Raw genomic sequence first — 17,324 nt, forward strand, 5'->3', positions numbered from 1 at the left:
CCAGGAGTGCAGGTTTCCCATTCACAGACCACACGGAGAAGGCAGTAACAAAAGTAAGTTTACACATACTGCCCTGACAACGACCTCTGTGCTGAACTAAACAAACCCCTTCTGTAAAGCCGGGAGCCGTTCACTCACCTTTCGAATGCAAACCTGGCACTCTCTGAGTAACCATAAAACATCAAACCGTGCAGCCCTGCTCTGGGTTTGAGGATGCGTGCTGTTACAGGGCACAGAAAACTCCACAGAGAGCCATCTTTTAGGATTTTGCTGTCAAAAAGCACCAGGTATTCCAAAGCCTCTTTCACAAAACGTTTTGCACATTTCACATTGACTTTATTCCAAAGCAGGAGTCCATTTTAAAAGGACACTAACAAAATCTTAAGCAGAGCAGCTTTACGGCCAGTAAGTAGGGTTGAACAGGGATGTATTTAACATGCTCTGACTAGGCAGTGTTGTGAAGGTAATTGAAAGAGTTTTCTCCCCCCCCCCCCAAGAAAATAATCTCAGATCAGGTCTTGTCTCCTTCACCTCTGATGCTTGGTGCGTGAAATTGTGTCTCTGAGGCATGGCAGGTGGGAAGCGGCAGAAAACTGCATCTGGGCCTTCTTGGCACAGGGGGTCTCAGAAAGACCCCTGAAGGATACAGACAGCGGTCAGGGGTCCAGTGCCAGATTCTCCACAGGGTTATGCCGTCCCTGAGCACGGTCACCTTTCCTGGTGAGGCCCTGGCAGCCGGGCTGCCCTGCTTACACCCCGCCGCAGCACCTGCATCCCCCCGTGCTGATGCTGCCATCCCCCCTTCCCCATAGCCCGCAGCTCTGCAGAGCACCGACCGCTGAGCCCTCGGCGGGGGCGGGGGGGCTCTCTCAAACGCTTCCCTCACGCACTGAAGCGCAGCTTAACCGAGCTGCAGCAAGCCAAAAAAATATTTTAAAAAATGAAAGTGCAACGGGATCTCGGCCCCGATGGCAGGGTCCCGCTCGGCGGGGAGGGCGGCAGCCGAGCCGTCAGGCAGCCGAAAATCCATACATCAGCGTTACACGGGCGCTGAGCGCCCCCCGCCCCGCGGGGCCGCAGCCCCGGCCGGCGCAGAGGTGTGCGGCGGGGGGGCCGCCGGAGGGGGCGGGCGGCAGCGCCGGGGCCGGCTCCTCCCTGCGCACAAACCCGGCCGCGCCGCGCCGGGCGGGCGAGAGCCGCCGCCGCTCCCGCGCTACTTAAGCGGGGAGGGCGCAGCCCGGCAGCCCCGCGGGGGGATCCGGCGGGGGGGCGGGCGGGGGGCCGAGGCAAATCGTCGTAGTAATAACCGTCATCTATCTATACGAAACCAAGGAAAGCAGAGCCGAGATGCTCCGTCCGTGACCCGCAGGCGGGGGCAGGTTGTGAATTGGCCAAACACCTGAGAAATAAAGCACGACCGAACAATTTCGAGGCGGGCGGGGAAGGGGGGAGAAAAGTTCGCCGGAGCTCGGGCGTCTCGGGGGGGGCGGGCGCGATGCCGCCCTGGCTGCTCGGCAGCCTCTGCTGCGTGCTGGCGGCGCGGACGGCGCTGGGCGGCGGCCCCGCGGGCGCGGAGGCGGCGGCGGAGGAGAAGCTGATCCGGGTGCTGGTGCTGCTGCCGCAGGACGACGCGTACCTCTTCTCGCTGGGGCGGGTGCGGCCGGCCATCGAGTACGCGGTGCGGAGCCTGCGGGAGAGCGGCGCCGGCTTGCCGCCCGGCTACGCCTTCCAGCTCACCTACGAGGACTCGGCGTGCGGCAACCGCGCCCTCTTCAGCCTGGTAGACATGGTGGCCCTGCAGCGCCGCCGCCCCGACCTGCTGCTGGGGCCCGTCTGCGAGTACGCGGCGGCGCCGGTGGCGCGGCTGGCGGCGCACTGGGACGTCCCCATGCTGTCGGCGGGGGCGCTGGCCGCCGGCTTCGGCGCCAAGGGCGGCGAGTACTCGCACCTCACCCGCGTCGCCCCCGCCTACGCCAAGATGGGCGAGATGCTGCTGGCCCTCTTCCGCCACCACCAGTGGAGCCGGGCCACGCTGCTCTACAGCGACAGCAACCCCGAGCGCAGCTGCTACTTCGCCATGGAGGGCGTCCATGTGGTGTTCCAGGAGGAGGCCTTCCACATGGCCGTGCACAGCTTCGACGAGAACAGCCGACACCTCGACCTTGACGACGTCGTCCGTGCCCTCCAGGCGGGTGAGAGGGGTGAGTGGCGACGGGGTGCCCGGCTTGGCTCCTCAGTGGCGTTTGGTGGTGGCTGGGGGCCAGGGCCAAGGCGCTGCAGCAGTGGGAGCATGGGGGAGGGAAGGTCCTGTGGGAGGTCGGGGGTCCCAGCCAGTCCCTGCCTGTGGAGGGGCTCGGTGCAGTGCTCTGCTGGTGCCCCTGGGCCAGGCGTGCCCCGGCGGATGGGGACAGCAGCCTCGAGCAGAAGCTGTGCCCACAGAACTTTGCTAGAGTTTTGCCTCCTGCAGCGAAGTGGGAGGCTGACCCTCAGGCACCGTGCTAGGAGGGCTTTGTGGCATTATAAGGGATCAGCTTCCTGCCGGCAGTCTGGGTTACCCAAAATCACCCGCATCTGCGGAGCAGCAAACCTGTTGCTTATTCTCTGACATTTTTGCCACGACTTTCTGTAAGTTCAAAGTCTAAGCAATGATGTTTTCTTCTCACCCTGCTGTGCCTTGCAGCGGGGACCCTTTTCCCTGCTCCTGCTGTTGGAAGCTCTGTCGAGTACCTCGTAAATGACAAATGCGTTCAGGGGAAGTGGTCATTTCAGCGGATGCATGGATGCGAAACCCATGAGTGAGTGCAGTAATATTGCCACCAACTGTTAGCAAAACACCATGGAGATAAATGGCTTGTAAAACATCTTGGAAAGTCATCCCTGGGCTGGATGAACTCACTTTGCCTCATGAAGTAGTAAAACACTCAAAAAGTGCTTTGGGATGTGCAGATTTGTAGTTAGATGTGTTCTAAAGTGAGCTCTCACCAAGCAAAGCATGGGTACATGGGCTTATCAAAAAGGCATTTTCTGTTACACGCTTTTGCCAGCCATAGGCTTGCCCAGTATGTTACTGAAAAAAAAAGAAAAAGTGTATTTCAGGAGTGAATCACAGGATCGAGTTAAAGTCCTCAGCTGTTTTCCAAAAGAGACGTAGGTGTGCAAAGTGCTTTTGTACAATTTCTGCATCCCTGGTTGTAGAACGTTAAAATAGCATCAAAATCAGACTGATAAAAGATCATGTTGTGTGTGACTGGCACAACTGGTGTGATGGTGCTGTAGGCTGTGGACAGAGCAGCCTTGCGCTGTTCATGTTGTTACACTGCAGAGAGTTGTTAATGTGCACAGGAGCGTGTGTGAGATGGCTGGGGACTAATAGCAGATGGCTCTTTAATTCTCTCTTCACAGAAGCAGGTGCTTAAAATAGAACTTTCCTAGTGAGTACCATTTGGGGGAATATACTGAATGGAGAGAAAGAAATCTGTAAGTGCTCGAGGGAACCACCGCTTGGGGAAAGATATTTTTTTTTTTTAATCAGCGTAACTTTTGTGTCTGTGGGGTGGGAGTATGTGTGTGTGGGGTGGTGGTGGTGGGGTGTGTGGTGTTCGGCTTTCCTGATGCTAAAAGCACAACAGCAAGCTTACGGCAGGAATAGATGAGTGTTTGCCCTTAGCCATAGGGAGCTGTGGCTATGCTGTGGGAACATAACTGATGGCTAAAGACCACCCTGCTCTTCAGACCATGCTAACAGTCGGGGAAGAGAGGCTTACTTTCAGCCCGGGTTTAAATGCCTTGTGGAGCCGAAACCTTTGATCTTGTATCATTCTGTAACTTGCAAATGACCGAACAAAAGCAGCCCTCTGTCTTCTTTCCTGCCCTTGTGCCCTGTGGGGTCCCTCCCTCCATCTCACCTCTTCATTAGTCCGCTGGCTCATGCCACTACTGTGAAATTCAGCAAGTGGGGCCATTCAGCTTCCACTTGTGCCTTTCTGACTTTAAAGACTGACTTGCAGGACTCACCTGGCACATTCCTTTGGGCATCAGGGGTGGTCCTGCTGCTCACGGCATCTTTCAGGTTATCAGAGTATTTTACAAATCCTATATCATGTGAAGGATGCACCATGTGCCTTAGCTAACCAGATGAAGTCTTCATTACTCCTGAGGACTCCTTGGAGGTCCCCCCAGCGGTGCTGCAGGGCTTGTGGGTGACAGGGCACTGTCCAAAAGCACTTTCTAGAAATGTGTCCTTGGTTGGTTGGTTGTTGGGGTGTTGCACCTACCATGACTCTGTCCTGGGCTGTGACCCTGCACCTTCTCTGTTTCCAGATATGGCTGGTAGTGGTGGTCTCACCCGTGTGGTTGGGCTTCCCAGAGCGCCCAAGTGGGAGTGGACTTTCAAACAGATACAGGATACCTGCTTGAAACTCTCCTGGGGCTGAGAAAGAAGCTGCCCCACCAACTGGCCTGTGGGGACCTGGGGCAGAGGTGGGCCCTGTGGGTTAGGTTACTGCTGACTGCAGGTTTGCACTGAGCTCGCAGGGGTCCAGGAGGCAGCAGCACACCCAGCCACGCACCTGCGTTTGCCAGCAGCTGCCTGTCCAGTCCCTGGAGCCACTTCAAAAGACTCAGATCTTGGAGCCACAACAAAATCATGATGAAAAATATGATGATAAAAGTTAACTGCTTGTCTTGAATGAATTCCGTCAGTAGTTCAGGCCCCCTTGTAGGCTCAGTTAACCATGCCGCAGACTTGATGCTGTAGGCTCAGGTTTACCATTATGGTCACAAACTTGCTTAAATGCATTCTACACAAGCACATAGTCCAAGGAATGCATGTAGCAAAGGGAACGTGTACTCCTTTAACTGCAGTTTAAACTCATAAGTATTTGCTGGATGAATCCATAATCCTAGTCAATAAATTCAGAATAGTAGTGTTAGAATTATTGTGGTCTGTGTGTATTGTACTGGAGGAAGAACATTTTGTATGTATTTGCACGTACACATTTGTGTGTACACCGATAGTGAGGTACAGATGCAGATTAAATACACGTTACTTACGTTTCTGGAAGATTGCGAGAGGCATGCCCATAGCTTGTTTGCTTCAAAATCTTGAAATATGTTATCTTTGCTCTCCTGCTGAGTTAAAAACCACATCCAAATAGTTAATATAACTTCACTTAGGTTCCTTTAGAAGCTTACAAAATATGATTTAATATATTTTAAAGTATGGGTTTTCCCCCCACCCTTTTTTATTCCTTTTGCACAAGGTCTTCTACTGGTGGTGTGAGAATCTCTTTGATTTGATCTACAGATTACAATTTTATGATAGATGTGAATTGTAAAGGCAAAGTCAGGGGAGAATTGGGAAGGCAGCAGGGAAACATTCAAAAGGAAATCTCTCACCTATACTGAAATTAGGAACAGTGAGACAAATTTGTTCCTGATGTGCATCTGGAAAAGATTTGATCCAAATTTTATTGCAAGAAAATTTTATTTTCTTCTTCTTTTCCTTCATGCTAATGTACTTCACCATGGTCATGAAATATGTCTTGCTCTGTTGCTCTGGAAATTATTATATTGCTCTACTGTAATCAGTAGGACAGAGCTATGCATGGTATAACTCTCCTGAAGCGTGGGGATGTACCGAACGTGACTCACTCTGGCGTCGCATCTGCAGCTTTGTGCCTGTGATGGCATCCAACCAGAAAAGCAATGGGAGAAGATTCATTGTGTGCAAAAAGATTTGGCCTCTTTGGCCTTTTCATTTCTTACAACAGCAAACATTTCTACCCAGAAGAGCTGAATGTGGTTTTGATTCAGTTTTATTGTTGGGTTGAAAATAGCTGCATATATTATTGTAGCTTTCGAGCCCTACCATGCGTAACAGCGTTCTTGGAAATGTGTGTGCAGTTGGTTTCAAATCATCGTCCCAACAGGATCTCTTATGACTCTGCTGTAGGATACAGCCCCAAAGCATGCACTGGTATGATACTTTACTGCTCCCTATGATGTCAGTAACTTCATACCCATGTTCTTCTGAACCTATATAAAAGTTTATAGCATGATGTGCTCTATGTGGGAGGTGTCTCCCCATTGCTGAAGACCTTGCCTGAATATATGCTTTCCCTTTGTAGAGGGAAGAGGCAGCAAGGGCCGTAGTCCCCCCATGCCCAGCAGGTTGGGGAAGAGACCTCTCAACCACAGCTGTCACAGTCTGGATCATGGTGCCCACACAGAGCACACCTGCAGGGTTTAGGTCCTGTTGTAGCAGCACAGCTCCTGCTTAGCTCTTGGTGCAGAAAAAATGAGGCTCTGTGGTGATTAGTCTTGTAACCGCCTTTAATCTTCATGCTCAGGAAGCAGCACTTGCTCTTCCCATTTCTGAGTATTAAGCATCCCATCAAAGGTCATTGCCTAGGCTTATTGTATCACCTCTGGAGAGAAGTCATGCTCTGGAGAGATTCATACCATTGCCCCTAGACAGTTGCTGAGATGCTGCTCTCCATTAACTGCAGAGAGGCAACAAATTCTAGACCAGATACCTAAACTTTAGATAGCTGAGGTGTAGGTGAGATGAATCTACACCAAACTGTTCAATGGAATGGATATTAAAATGGTAATGTCATTGTATCACCTTGATTCTTCATCTTCACATTGTCTTATGTCCACTTAGAAGTAAAAAGGCTTATGGTTGCAATCAACTCTATGAATATATGTGGTTGAAGAAACTCGAAGGCAGAACTTACCACATGTGGGAAGGGTATCACGCACAGGCCCTATTTAATTAATTTCAGAGGAGATAAAGGAGGGGGAAGCCCGTCTGCATTCGGTACCTGTCTTCTGTCAGCTGTTTGGGCAATCAGCTTTGTTTGCCGTCTGTGTTGTGATGTTTGTTGCAACACTGGGAGGACAGCTGGGGTCACGGTCGCTGGCAGTATTCATGCTTAACAGGCTGTTCCCTGAAGTTCTTGAACTGCTTCTTATCTGTGTTTTTTATTTTCCTCCACCAGTTGTAATCATGTGTGCCAGCGGTGACACAATCAGGAACATCATGTTGGCTGCTCATCGGCAAGGAATGACCAACGGGGACTACGCTTTCTTCAATATTGAACTCTTCAACAGCTCATCATATGGTAATTTTTTTGCTGCCCGAGTATGTTGCAAAGTCTTCTGTAAGCCTAGTGACATTTTTAGATCTGATAGCCTCAAAATATGCAGCACCAAGTCCCAGAATATGCCACCGTCTCGCCCCGTTGTTGCAGTTACCTTCCGCCTGGGCTGTGGTACGGCAGGAAATAAAACAGACCTCGTGGCTCTAGTTGCCACTGGGTGGATCACAAGGTGCCAAATACACTGTAGGCATTATGTATTTAGTTACTTGTAGGGGTAGCAGCACCAGGGAGACACTGGCTACAGCAGCCAGGCGTGCATTACCCCACGCTGCCTTGTGCATGCTCAGCTCTAGGTGGCTTGCACCATCCCCAGCCTGGTGACTGCCAAATCTCAGGGTAGGGGGTCTAATTTATTTCAGCTGTTGATCAGAAACTGCATCTGCAAAAATACTCAGCAGCGTTGTGTTGAAGGGGAAGCGCTGGATGGCACACAGACAGACTGGATTTACTAGAGCAGAGTGGATAGCAGTGGCTGATCCCACCCCCAAGTAAAAAGGACCAGATATGTCAAATCAAAACATGACTTTAAAATGTAAATTAAATGCATTTGCTTTTTGAAATATACCTGCATTCAGTTACTTTTGATATTATGGCAGTGTATGGCAGGGACTAAATTTGCTCTCAGCTGCTACAGCTGTCTCAGTTAAATTCAAAGTAATACTGGAGCAATGTCTTTGCTGAATTTTAAACAATGTCACATGGCTGAAGCTGAGGAAAATTCATGCCTGGGAACCAGGTTTTGTTGAAGTGTCAAAGTGGCTTTTGAAAGGAGCAGCCTCTTTTGCAGGTGCAGAGAAAATAATTTCCTCCCTGCAGGCAGCCGTAACTTACCCACTACAAAAACAAATTCATTTCAAATTGAAAACCAAGTGGGAGTTGAGAAAGAAGGAAAACTTGGGTTTTTTTCTTTCTTTCAAGCTTCCAAAAGCTGACCAACAGGAACAACTGAATTCACAAAACGGTGATGTATTTTGTTTAATAAATCAGTTGGTTGTAAATTAAATTCTTTTGCTTAAACTTTTTGTTATCCACCTACCACCTCTGAGATGATTTGCAGGATACAGTGCTGTTTGTTGAAAACCTCTGTAATGAATGTATGTAGATGTTTAAATTCAGAGAGAGCGTTACCTACAGGAGTACAGCTATTGCTACATGCATCATCTACGTTAGCTGAAGAAGTGCCAAGTTTTTCCAGGCAATAAGGAAATCACTTAAATAACTGAAAGATAAAGTTGCAAGACAAGATCAAAGCCAATGGTTTGAATCAAGGTTTTCTTCTTGTTGAGTTGAATTTGGAGTGACTTTATCCCTTGTGGCATAGGCAAAACCATTTGACCTTGCAGCCTTAATCAGGACCCAGAGCAAAAAGCTGAAGGTCTGTCCATATCCTGAAGTTTTGACCCTTCTGTAGACCCTGGGAGCTTTGCAGCTTTGACTTTTCTAGAAACCACTGTTCAAATAACCCCTCTGGCTGCTGCTCGTGGCTCATTACTGCTGCACTACTGATGTGTTTCATCTCACAGAGCAGAAGCACATCAGAAGTCATTCATCTAACCACGGGTACAAGCCTGTGTGTGAGCTGGGGTCCCTTTGGAGTCAGCAGAGAGAAGCAGGCACCCCTGGACAGTGACTCACCTCATCCTTAGGAATCCGCGGTAGCTCAGATGATTCATCCCCGACAGCTGATGTTTTCCTTGCCTTGGCTGAAATGAGCATGGCATGGCTACCTGGGAAACGCTTAGGCTGGCTGGGACAGATGGTACCGAAGGTTCTCCATGAGCAGGGGATGCTCACGTAAGGGCAGTGGCTGCAGGAGGTGGGATGCTGCCATTTTGGAATGGTTTTGCTTTCCTGCTAGGAGGCAGTGGCGATTGCAGTGTTGCAATCTCCTGGCTCAGTACCCTGTCCCAGGTGGGACCCTGACATCACAGCTGATGGGAGGTGGGTGTCCCCGGTCATGCAGCCCCCATAAGGCAGCACTTTGTTCAGCTGTGTAGAGGGCAGCTGTGCCGTCGTGGCGTGGGATCTCCATGCAGCCCGGTGATGGGGGCAATACTTGTTTGCCTTGTGGTCATGTGGGAGCCTCAGCACCATCCTGCCTTGCATCACAGGTAATACAGTACAGTCTTCCTGTAGATTTTCCAAGGGATTAATGAAAACTGCCTGTCTTCTGATGTAGTGTAGTTAAAATGTGGCATTTCTAAGTAATTCTTTTAGACTGCCATTTTTTTCTGTTTCTTTGTGTACGTGTTTCCTGTGAAGAGTGAAATGATTGTGCATCAGAAGTTGACTTTTGTGCAGATGGTCATCACATGGGGAAAGCAAGCATAAAAGAGAAATGTAGAGAAATTTCCCCAAAAGTTCTAGTTCCTAGTGCCTGGAGATACTAGATTTTGTACCTTTTATAAGGTACTATAAGAGTACTGTATTTATAAGGTACTCTTCAGAGTGGGTGTGACTGGCAATTTAACACTTTGCCTTTAAATTCAGATAATCATATTACAGTTTGTTGTTGCCCTCTGTTCTGAATATTTTAAATTTTTCAGAAGAGCGGGCGTATTAAATGCCAAGGGTGCAATAATTGCACATAAGTACTGTGGCAAGATGACGTCCTGCAAAATAATCCATGAAGGAATTTAAATAATATAAATTATTTTAGGAACACTGTTATGCAAGTGTACCTTCCCTGCTCCTGCTCTCAGGATTTTTAAAAATAGATGTGTATAGTGTCCAGGACAGAAACTTGTTCACTTTCTACCAGCACTACTAGTTTTCTGGGGTCTACAGTGTCACTCTTTTAAGCTATCCCCATTTGTAAATGCAAAGCTATAGCAAAGCCCTCTGTGCTGTGGTCTCTGCCATACTTCTTTAACACTGCACTTCTAAAATGCAGGTACCCAGCTGGGGCTGAGGCTTTTCATCTTTGAGGCTCCAGAAAGCCTGAAAGGCTCCTTCCCCTCCTCTTGTGGGGAAGCTAGCAAGACATGTTAGCTTGCAGTTGCCAGTGCATTTCTTTCTTTTTAAAAACAGCAGCCAGGACAGGGTGTAGGAGGGCAAAACCAGATGCTGGGGTGTTAGTTGCTCCAGTTTTTCCATCAGGTCTGATGAGTAGGGTCCTGGTGTCAATAGTTTTGACTGGTTAAACTTTGTATTGGGAAAGAAATCCCTAAACCAAGGCAGATGTATTTAGAGCTTCTTCCCAAGAGAATGAAGTCACTTCCAAAAAAATAACAAGAAAAGAATTAGCAAGGTTCATGTTATTTATGAAGATTACAGTCCTGGCTGGTGCTGAGCTGTGGCAAATAAGGCTTTCCAGGGGTGGAAAAGAGATGTAGAAGGGCACAGGTGGTCCTGTGCCTGCCACCCTATGCTGGGAGTGACAGGAGCTGCTCTGGAGCCAAAAGCAGCAGGAGGAAGGACCTGTCCTCCAGAGGAGTGCAGGTCCTTTGTTCCTTCCCCTGTGCTCTCTGAGGAAGCAGAGCAATTCCCCAATTAATGTTTATTGTCCAAAAGAAGAAGAACAAAAAAAAAAAAAAGGGAGCGGGAGGGTGGGGAAGAAGTCCCAGCAGCAGTGCTGACCTGCTGGGAGGACAGATTGCAGGGTCTGTATTCAGTTGCTTCAGGGTGGCAGAGGTGGTGTCCATGAACTGGCTCATGCAGATATGCAGTGCAGCTGGTAGTGCTGTGCAAGGAGCACCATGGGTTTGATGCCTGGGCTCCATCTCCGTTAGCGGCTCCACTCCCAGACCATTTGCTTCTCTTTGTCCAAATGACATCTTCTCAACCCAAGCAAAGTAGCTACATCTTCTCTCACCTCAGGGTCCCATGTGCCTCCAGGTCATCCTAGGGAGCTCAGCATGACATTGGTCTTTGTCTTGGCTCACTTAGGCATGATGGGGTTTTTGATGCCACTCAAAAAAATAAAATTACTGTCTTCTAATTATTTGTAAGCATTTAAGGCACACTGCTTTGGGCCACCACTGTTTCCTCTGGGCCTGTTTTATTTATCATTTACACACAACAGCACAAAAACTGGTCCAGGGCAATGTGAACCTTTCCACTGATCTTGTGAAGCTTTGGAGATCGGGGTCTCGGGACCTGCTAAGGTCAATCCCTGTAAGGTAGAAGAACTCCTCTTCTAATTAATGGTTAACCAGTCAGCTATCCTGCTTTTTAAAAATCTGATTACTGGTGGTCTGAGTTAAATGGTTCCCCTGCTGTGACACAAAACATATAAATACAGCAATAGCGCAGGATCCAATTTTATTTCTAAGTGTTTCTTTTCCGCTAAGAGCAAAGCCGGTCTGGCAGCCACTGCACACATGGTTTTCTCCTTGACTGCTGTGGGAGAGCTGTGGGAGAAGTAGCTGCACCATCTGCCTCCCATTCAGGGTGACGATCATACTGTTGACTTTACTGGTGCCTTTCTGACTGACCAAGAGTGTTGCTGGTGGAGTGATGTGTAACAAAAGCTTTGTGGTCAAATCTTCCCTCGCTTGTTCTAACTTAAATATCACTGCGTTTGAGATCTGGCACGTGTTTTTTGCTTTGAGATGTCTTCTCATGCTTAGGCTTCATCCCACCCTTTAAAAATAAGCAAGCACAGCATGGGAGTGAAGTTGTCCTTCTGTTTGCACATTTACTTACCACCAGCCATTCCTCTCTGCCCGGTTTCCTGCATGTCTTGGAGCACGTTCAGTTCTCCCTTTTACTCTGCCATCTCCCCAGGGAGCAGGAGAGGGGACTTTTGGGTAGAAAAAGGAAGGCGATCGTGAAATGCTACCTAATTTGGTGTTGGAAATACGCTTGTTTTCCACTTAGGAAATGGCTCTTGGAGAAGAGGTGACAAACATGACCTTGAAGCCAAGAAGGCATACTCATACCTCCAAACCGTCACTCTGCTGAGGACCGTAAAGCCTGAGTTTGAGAAGTTTTCCCTGGAGGTGAAAAGTTCTGTTCAGAAGCAAGGTCTGCATGAGGATGACTATGTAAGTACTTGATGGCAGGCTTCGGGTCTTTGCATTTTCAAAAACGTGCTCCTGATTAAGGCAAAAGTAGCAGTGAGACCTTACTAGGACAGAATCATCTGGGTACAGTTGTAAAATCCCGCTGTTGCCTCTATAATCTCTTTTCTTTTCTCTCTCTCTCTTTTTTTTTTTTTTTTAATAATGTAAATAGCAAGAATAGACTTGGTCTACGTGCACTAGGTCTGTGCACCACCATCTTATGACCTGTCCTGTGCTTGTCCTGTCGTTCATCAGCAGGAAGGCTGGGGAAAGGCAGATTGCCAAGTCTCTCTCCGTCTCCCACTAACCATTTTTTCTACAAGGCAAAGAACTATATTCTTTTTTGTTTTCTCCCTGTAATTATTTTTGGTAGAACCAGAAAGTTACACTCTGTATTGCATCTGATGAAGCTTTTCTTCATGTGAATGAGAAAAATGGTCTTATTTCCCAACTAATCATATTTACGTTGTTGCTGTGTTTATTTTAAACTGTCTATAATATCAGTATAGTTCTTGCGAGTTGCTTTAAGCCTAGGGGACTGTCACTGTTCTCCAGAGATGGATGTGGGAAAGTATTTCTTCTTTAAATCTCTCCAAATGTAGGAGGAAGATGCCTCTCAAAATGGCTTTTGAGCTACTGCTAAGCTAGTTCATTAGGTGTTTTCATAGAAAAGTCTTCTGTGAAATCAAGAATATGTAGCACATGCCTATAGAGATTTCTGCATGCTGATCAAAGTACTTCCCAGGCAGTCAGTCTTCCCCCATGATAGCGAGTAAACTTTCCAAATACGCTTGTAAGGAAAAGAGGCTTGAAGAGGCTTTGGTCAGTCTTCAGCTGTAGGAAATGATTTATGGAATTTATGTCTGAAACTCAGGAAAGCAACCCAAACCCCTCACTTGCCAGCTGCCACTTAGGCACCTACCTCATCTCTTTGCTTTAAACTTTGTATCCCTCACAGGTGGAGGCATCATCTTTAGTTTGAAGCACAGACTGATGAACTTGAATGTTATGTTAATGAATGGCCTTTCCTGCAGTTTATTGCATAACCTCAGCTGTCTTCAGAAAACCTGTGCTTCTTAGAACTTGGATATATCTTATTTAAAACATTTTACTTAAAATGTTCAGTTTGAATCATATCACTGGCTCATATTTTTCCTGTGAAACTTTCAAAGTCTAGGCAGTCTTTTGTTGGCATTGTTTGCCTTTTGTCAGTGGGGAAACCCCAGCTGCCAAGTTCAAGGTGCTGCTCTTTGAAGAACCTGTTAAAGGAGTTGTGAGGAAGGCGTGGGGCTGTGATTTGTGCTGTTCCTCCCTTTTACTTTTATGTGCCCTTTTGCAGGTGTCACTTTGCAAGCTATGTACCTCGAAAATCTGCCATGTGCTCTTGGTTGTGGTTGGTGAGGATTGTGATTTTGAGTATTAAAGAGTAAGTCATCCACAGTTTTGTGGCCGTTCCAGTCTGGGCAGCGTGATGTTTCCCCAGATGAGAAAGAGTTAAACTGCCAAGAGTTCAGGATGCTGCCTGTGGAGGCAGGCAGGGGTTTGCTTTGCTCTTCTTTAGGATGGGGACCCACTGCCTACCCTTTGCAAGTTCAGCACTGATAGAGGCTGTATAGGTGTAAGCCCTGTTTTGGTCAAGCAGAATTGTATCCATGAGAGAGAAAATTCCCCCATGCCAGCAGAGGGGAGATTTTGCAGGCTGATGTGCTTGTTGAGGAGACTTCTTGCGCAGCTGCATACCCACTGCCAGAAGTCCTTTCTTCCCTTTTCTCACTCCACGGTTGCTTGTGCAATCAGCCGTCCATGCTGGCATGGATGCCGGCTCTCCCAGGGCTCCCTGGCTCCCTGCTGCCACATACTTAACCTTGTTCTGCCTGGCTGTGAGGGTTGCCTTTCCCTATATCCCATCCCACCTGTCATCCAGAGCTTTTCATCTTGCTCCCAGCACTCCCTCTCCCAAAACTATCAGCCTTTGTTAGGGCCAGGCAGTGGTGTGGAGCCTCTCCTGCTGCTGCTGCCTCTTCTGAGTCTCTTCCCACTCTTCCTTCCCACCTGGCTTTCTGCACCCTTCCCAGTCTCTTCTTGTCAGAGCAGAGGGAGGGCTATGATCTATGTACACTTACCACAGGTTCCTGACATCTGAAAAATAAGACGTTGACTCATGGGAAGCTCATGTTGGAAGCCGTAGAGGTCTGGGGCTCCCTGCAGAGGAGCTACAGATCATGGCTGTGGGGAAGGGAGGTTTGGTTTCAAATGCGGTGTCCTGGTATCACATATGTGCCTAACTTACGGATCTCAGCAGAGCCTCCCCTGCCTGCTTTCTCACAGCCTCCTAACCCAATGGGAAAATAAAACTTCTTTAAGAGGGGTAACCTTGGGCTGAGCAAAGCAAAAAACATTAGCTGTGTTACTTCATTAACAGTGTGTGAATTTTAAGTATCTGGTTTGCTTTTCATCATTTATGAGGAGTTTCACATTTCCTCACTTCTTAACTGATTGTCCTGCTGCCGTGTGCAGGGGAGGAACGTTCTGGGGCAGCCTTCAGGCTTAAGGGAAAAAATCGGTTTTAAAAACTAATGGGGAAAAATAAAAAGCCAAACTGAGGGCCAGTTCCTTCCTCTCTGAAAGGTATATGGGTAGTGGACAATTAATTAACGGTGCTTCTTTTGGCAGCATGGGAAGAAAGTGGCAGTTTTGGCCTGGGTGTGCATTAAGCAAGGCTGTGTCCTCCAAGGGAAGCTTGGGAGAGAGAGGCGCTTCAGCTGAATGGGTGGCAAGCAACAGAGGTGGATTTTCCTCTGCTGGATTCTGCTCCTGAAAACAAAAACTTTGGGGAAAGATAGTTAGTGGCACAGTCCATCTACAGTCCTGTCCACCGGTGTTGAAATATAATCCTCGTCCTTTTCTGCAAGCTGTGTCCCAAGAGGTTGAACTCAGGGACGTTTGGATTTGAAGCATTCAGTGTTTCTGCTTCTCTGTGTGGATTTTTCCAGTGTCATGGGAAAATGGGGCCCCAGGTCTGTGGTCTAAATTATCTCACAGTGACCTTAACTCAAACAAAAGTCATTCGAGCTGCCATTTTGTCCTGGCCTCTTGCCAGCACTAATCCTAAAGGCATTATTATCTACCAAAAAAGAATATCACAAAAATGGAAAATAAGCAGATGACAGAAGGAAAGATAAAGGAGACAGAAAGGGCAAAGTCCTAAAGCAGCAGCTCTCCAACTGCCAGATGCAGAAATACGGCCCTTGGAGGAGTAATAGGTCAAAGAGTGTTGGCCATCATCTCCAGCTGTGAAATCATACAGAGAAGAGAAAAATGTGTTATGGGTACATCGTCCCTGGGTCAGAAGTTGCTCTTGTTTCTGCCTGGGTGTTATGCTATGGGGAGGGGGAAGGTGGAAAAACCTGTTGTGCTTTGTGAGTGAGCAGGAAAGTGTGGAAGAGGCAATTTCTCTGACTCTTTTCAGGAGTCTCAACTGTGAAGGAAAAAGCTTCCTTAAGCACCTTTTAACTAGACAGCATCAAAAATAAGAGTGACACGGAGGTTCTAAGAAAGCATCTCAGAAGTATTTGGGTGGGTAGTGGTTGCACAGGATGGAGCTAAAAATGGTGATGTTCCCTTTCTGCAATGTCCCATTGCAACATCCCATTGCAACAGCTCCCTGAGTCCCTTAGCAAATACTAGTTTGCTTGGTCACCAGAAAGCCGTTACTATCATGTTGATGTAACCCAAAGAACTGTGGGCTGAAGCATCGGATCTGCTCCATTCAGTCGTGTCATGTTTTTTTTTCAAGAACCATCCTATAGTTCTGTGGAAAGCCTGACCATTTTATTTCGTGCCTACTTGGAAACTGACTTCACTGATAAAGGAGTGTTTTTTCAAAAAGCCATTCAGTTTGGGGGTTTAATCTTAAGGACAGTAGAATCATTTTAATGCTGTTACAGAAATTACAGCATTTTTTTCACTTCCGTAATGTTAATCTGTTATCAAGAAACATGTTAACAGAAACATGTCACGGTCTCTATAAACCAATGGAGATCCTTGATTTAATTGCAAAATACAGGACAAGCTCTGCTTGCAGACCTGTAGCCTTGGTGAGACAGACAGCAATGAGAATTGCAGGCATTTACTTGAAAGAAGAATTTGAAACCATCTCTGAATTGGTGTGTGAATAACTCCCAACAGATATGTGAGTTAAAAATGTTTATGACTAAATAGTGTTACAGTTACAGTATATGTATAAGCCATTTTTATTAAATAATGCCGAACACTTAATGAATTGGTGGTAGGCTGCAGTTTGGAAGTTCTTAATGCATCTTCTGTTCCTGACTCAGGCCTAGGATTCAATAAATGCTTTTTTTACGTCCAACCCAGTATTCTGAGCCGGGATGATTTTACAGCCTGGGATATTTGCTCTTCTGAGGTTACAGGCCACCCATGGCTTGTTTTTTCTTCTCATTTAAAAGCTGAAAATGTAACTAATTAAACAAATATTTCTTCTCTGTTAACTACATGACAGCATTGTTTGCAAGGTGGATGGGTGGGATTTATCCTATCCACAGCCCTTTTCACACTGAAAATGAGCAGCAGGAGAGGGAAACAGGAGCCCACTTTGCCTGTAAAGTTATCTCTGTGAAAGAGTGAGCTACGCAGATTAATTAGATCAGCAAGATGCTACTACCTATTAGAAAGGGCAAGTCTGTTTTATTTAACGTTTTCAGCCCTCTGCAATGAGAAATGGTGCACGTAAGACAACTGTTTGAACTCCAACAGTTAACTACAAAAGCTACGTGGGAGGTGGCTGTGCTCATAAAGTTTATCATCTCATCCATAACATCCTTGCCAGACCCTTCCCTGTGTGTATTCCTTACGTCAGCCTTTTAATTAGGATTGTACACCAGCTAAGATAAGAGTTGGGAGAAGCGAGCAATTCAGTCAAATGTAATGTATTCAGCAATATTCATCCTACTTGTCTTTTTCAGGCACAGGCAGGCAAGATTAATGACAGGCAGGCTTTTGTGTCACTTCCGACTACCCCAGGATGGGAGAGAGTTTTGGGGAGTATTTTTTTAAAAAAAAAACAACCTACTAGGGAATACTTTGTTCAAATGAATAGGTCTATTCAGCTGCTGGAGTGCTTTGCTAATTG

The 17,324-nt window shown here is 47.4% G+C and overlaps 1 protein-coding gene across 2 annotated transcripts in view; it reads left to right on the forward strand.

Moving 5' to 3' along the window:
- The first annotated feature begins 1,281 nt into the window (after positions 1–1,281).
- The window catches only part of NPR3 (natriuretic peptide receptor 3), a 46,739-nt gene continuing 30,696 nt past the window's right edge, over positions 1,282–17,324 (forward strand). For both annotated transcript variants that reach the window (XM_037373630.1, XM_037373631.1), the window contains exons 1-3: positions 1,282–2,201; positions 7,005–7,127; positions 11,988–12,154. In XM_037373630.1, the coding sequence (XP_037229527.1) occupies positions 1,496–2,201; positions 7,005–7,127; positions 11,988–12,154 (996 nt within the window). In that variant the 5' untranslated portion in view covers positions 1,282–1,495. The remainder of the gene's footprint in view (positions 2,202–7,004; positions 7,128–11,987; positions 12,155–17,324) is intronic.

Source organism: Falco rusticolus, chromosome Z (genome assembly GCF_015220075.1).
Source record: "Falco rusticolus isolate bFalRus1 chromosome Z, bFalRus1.pri, whole genome shotgun sequence".
NCBI lineage: Eukaryota > Metazoa > Chordata > Aves > Falconiformes > Falconidae > Falco > Falco rusticolus.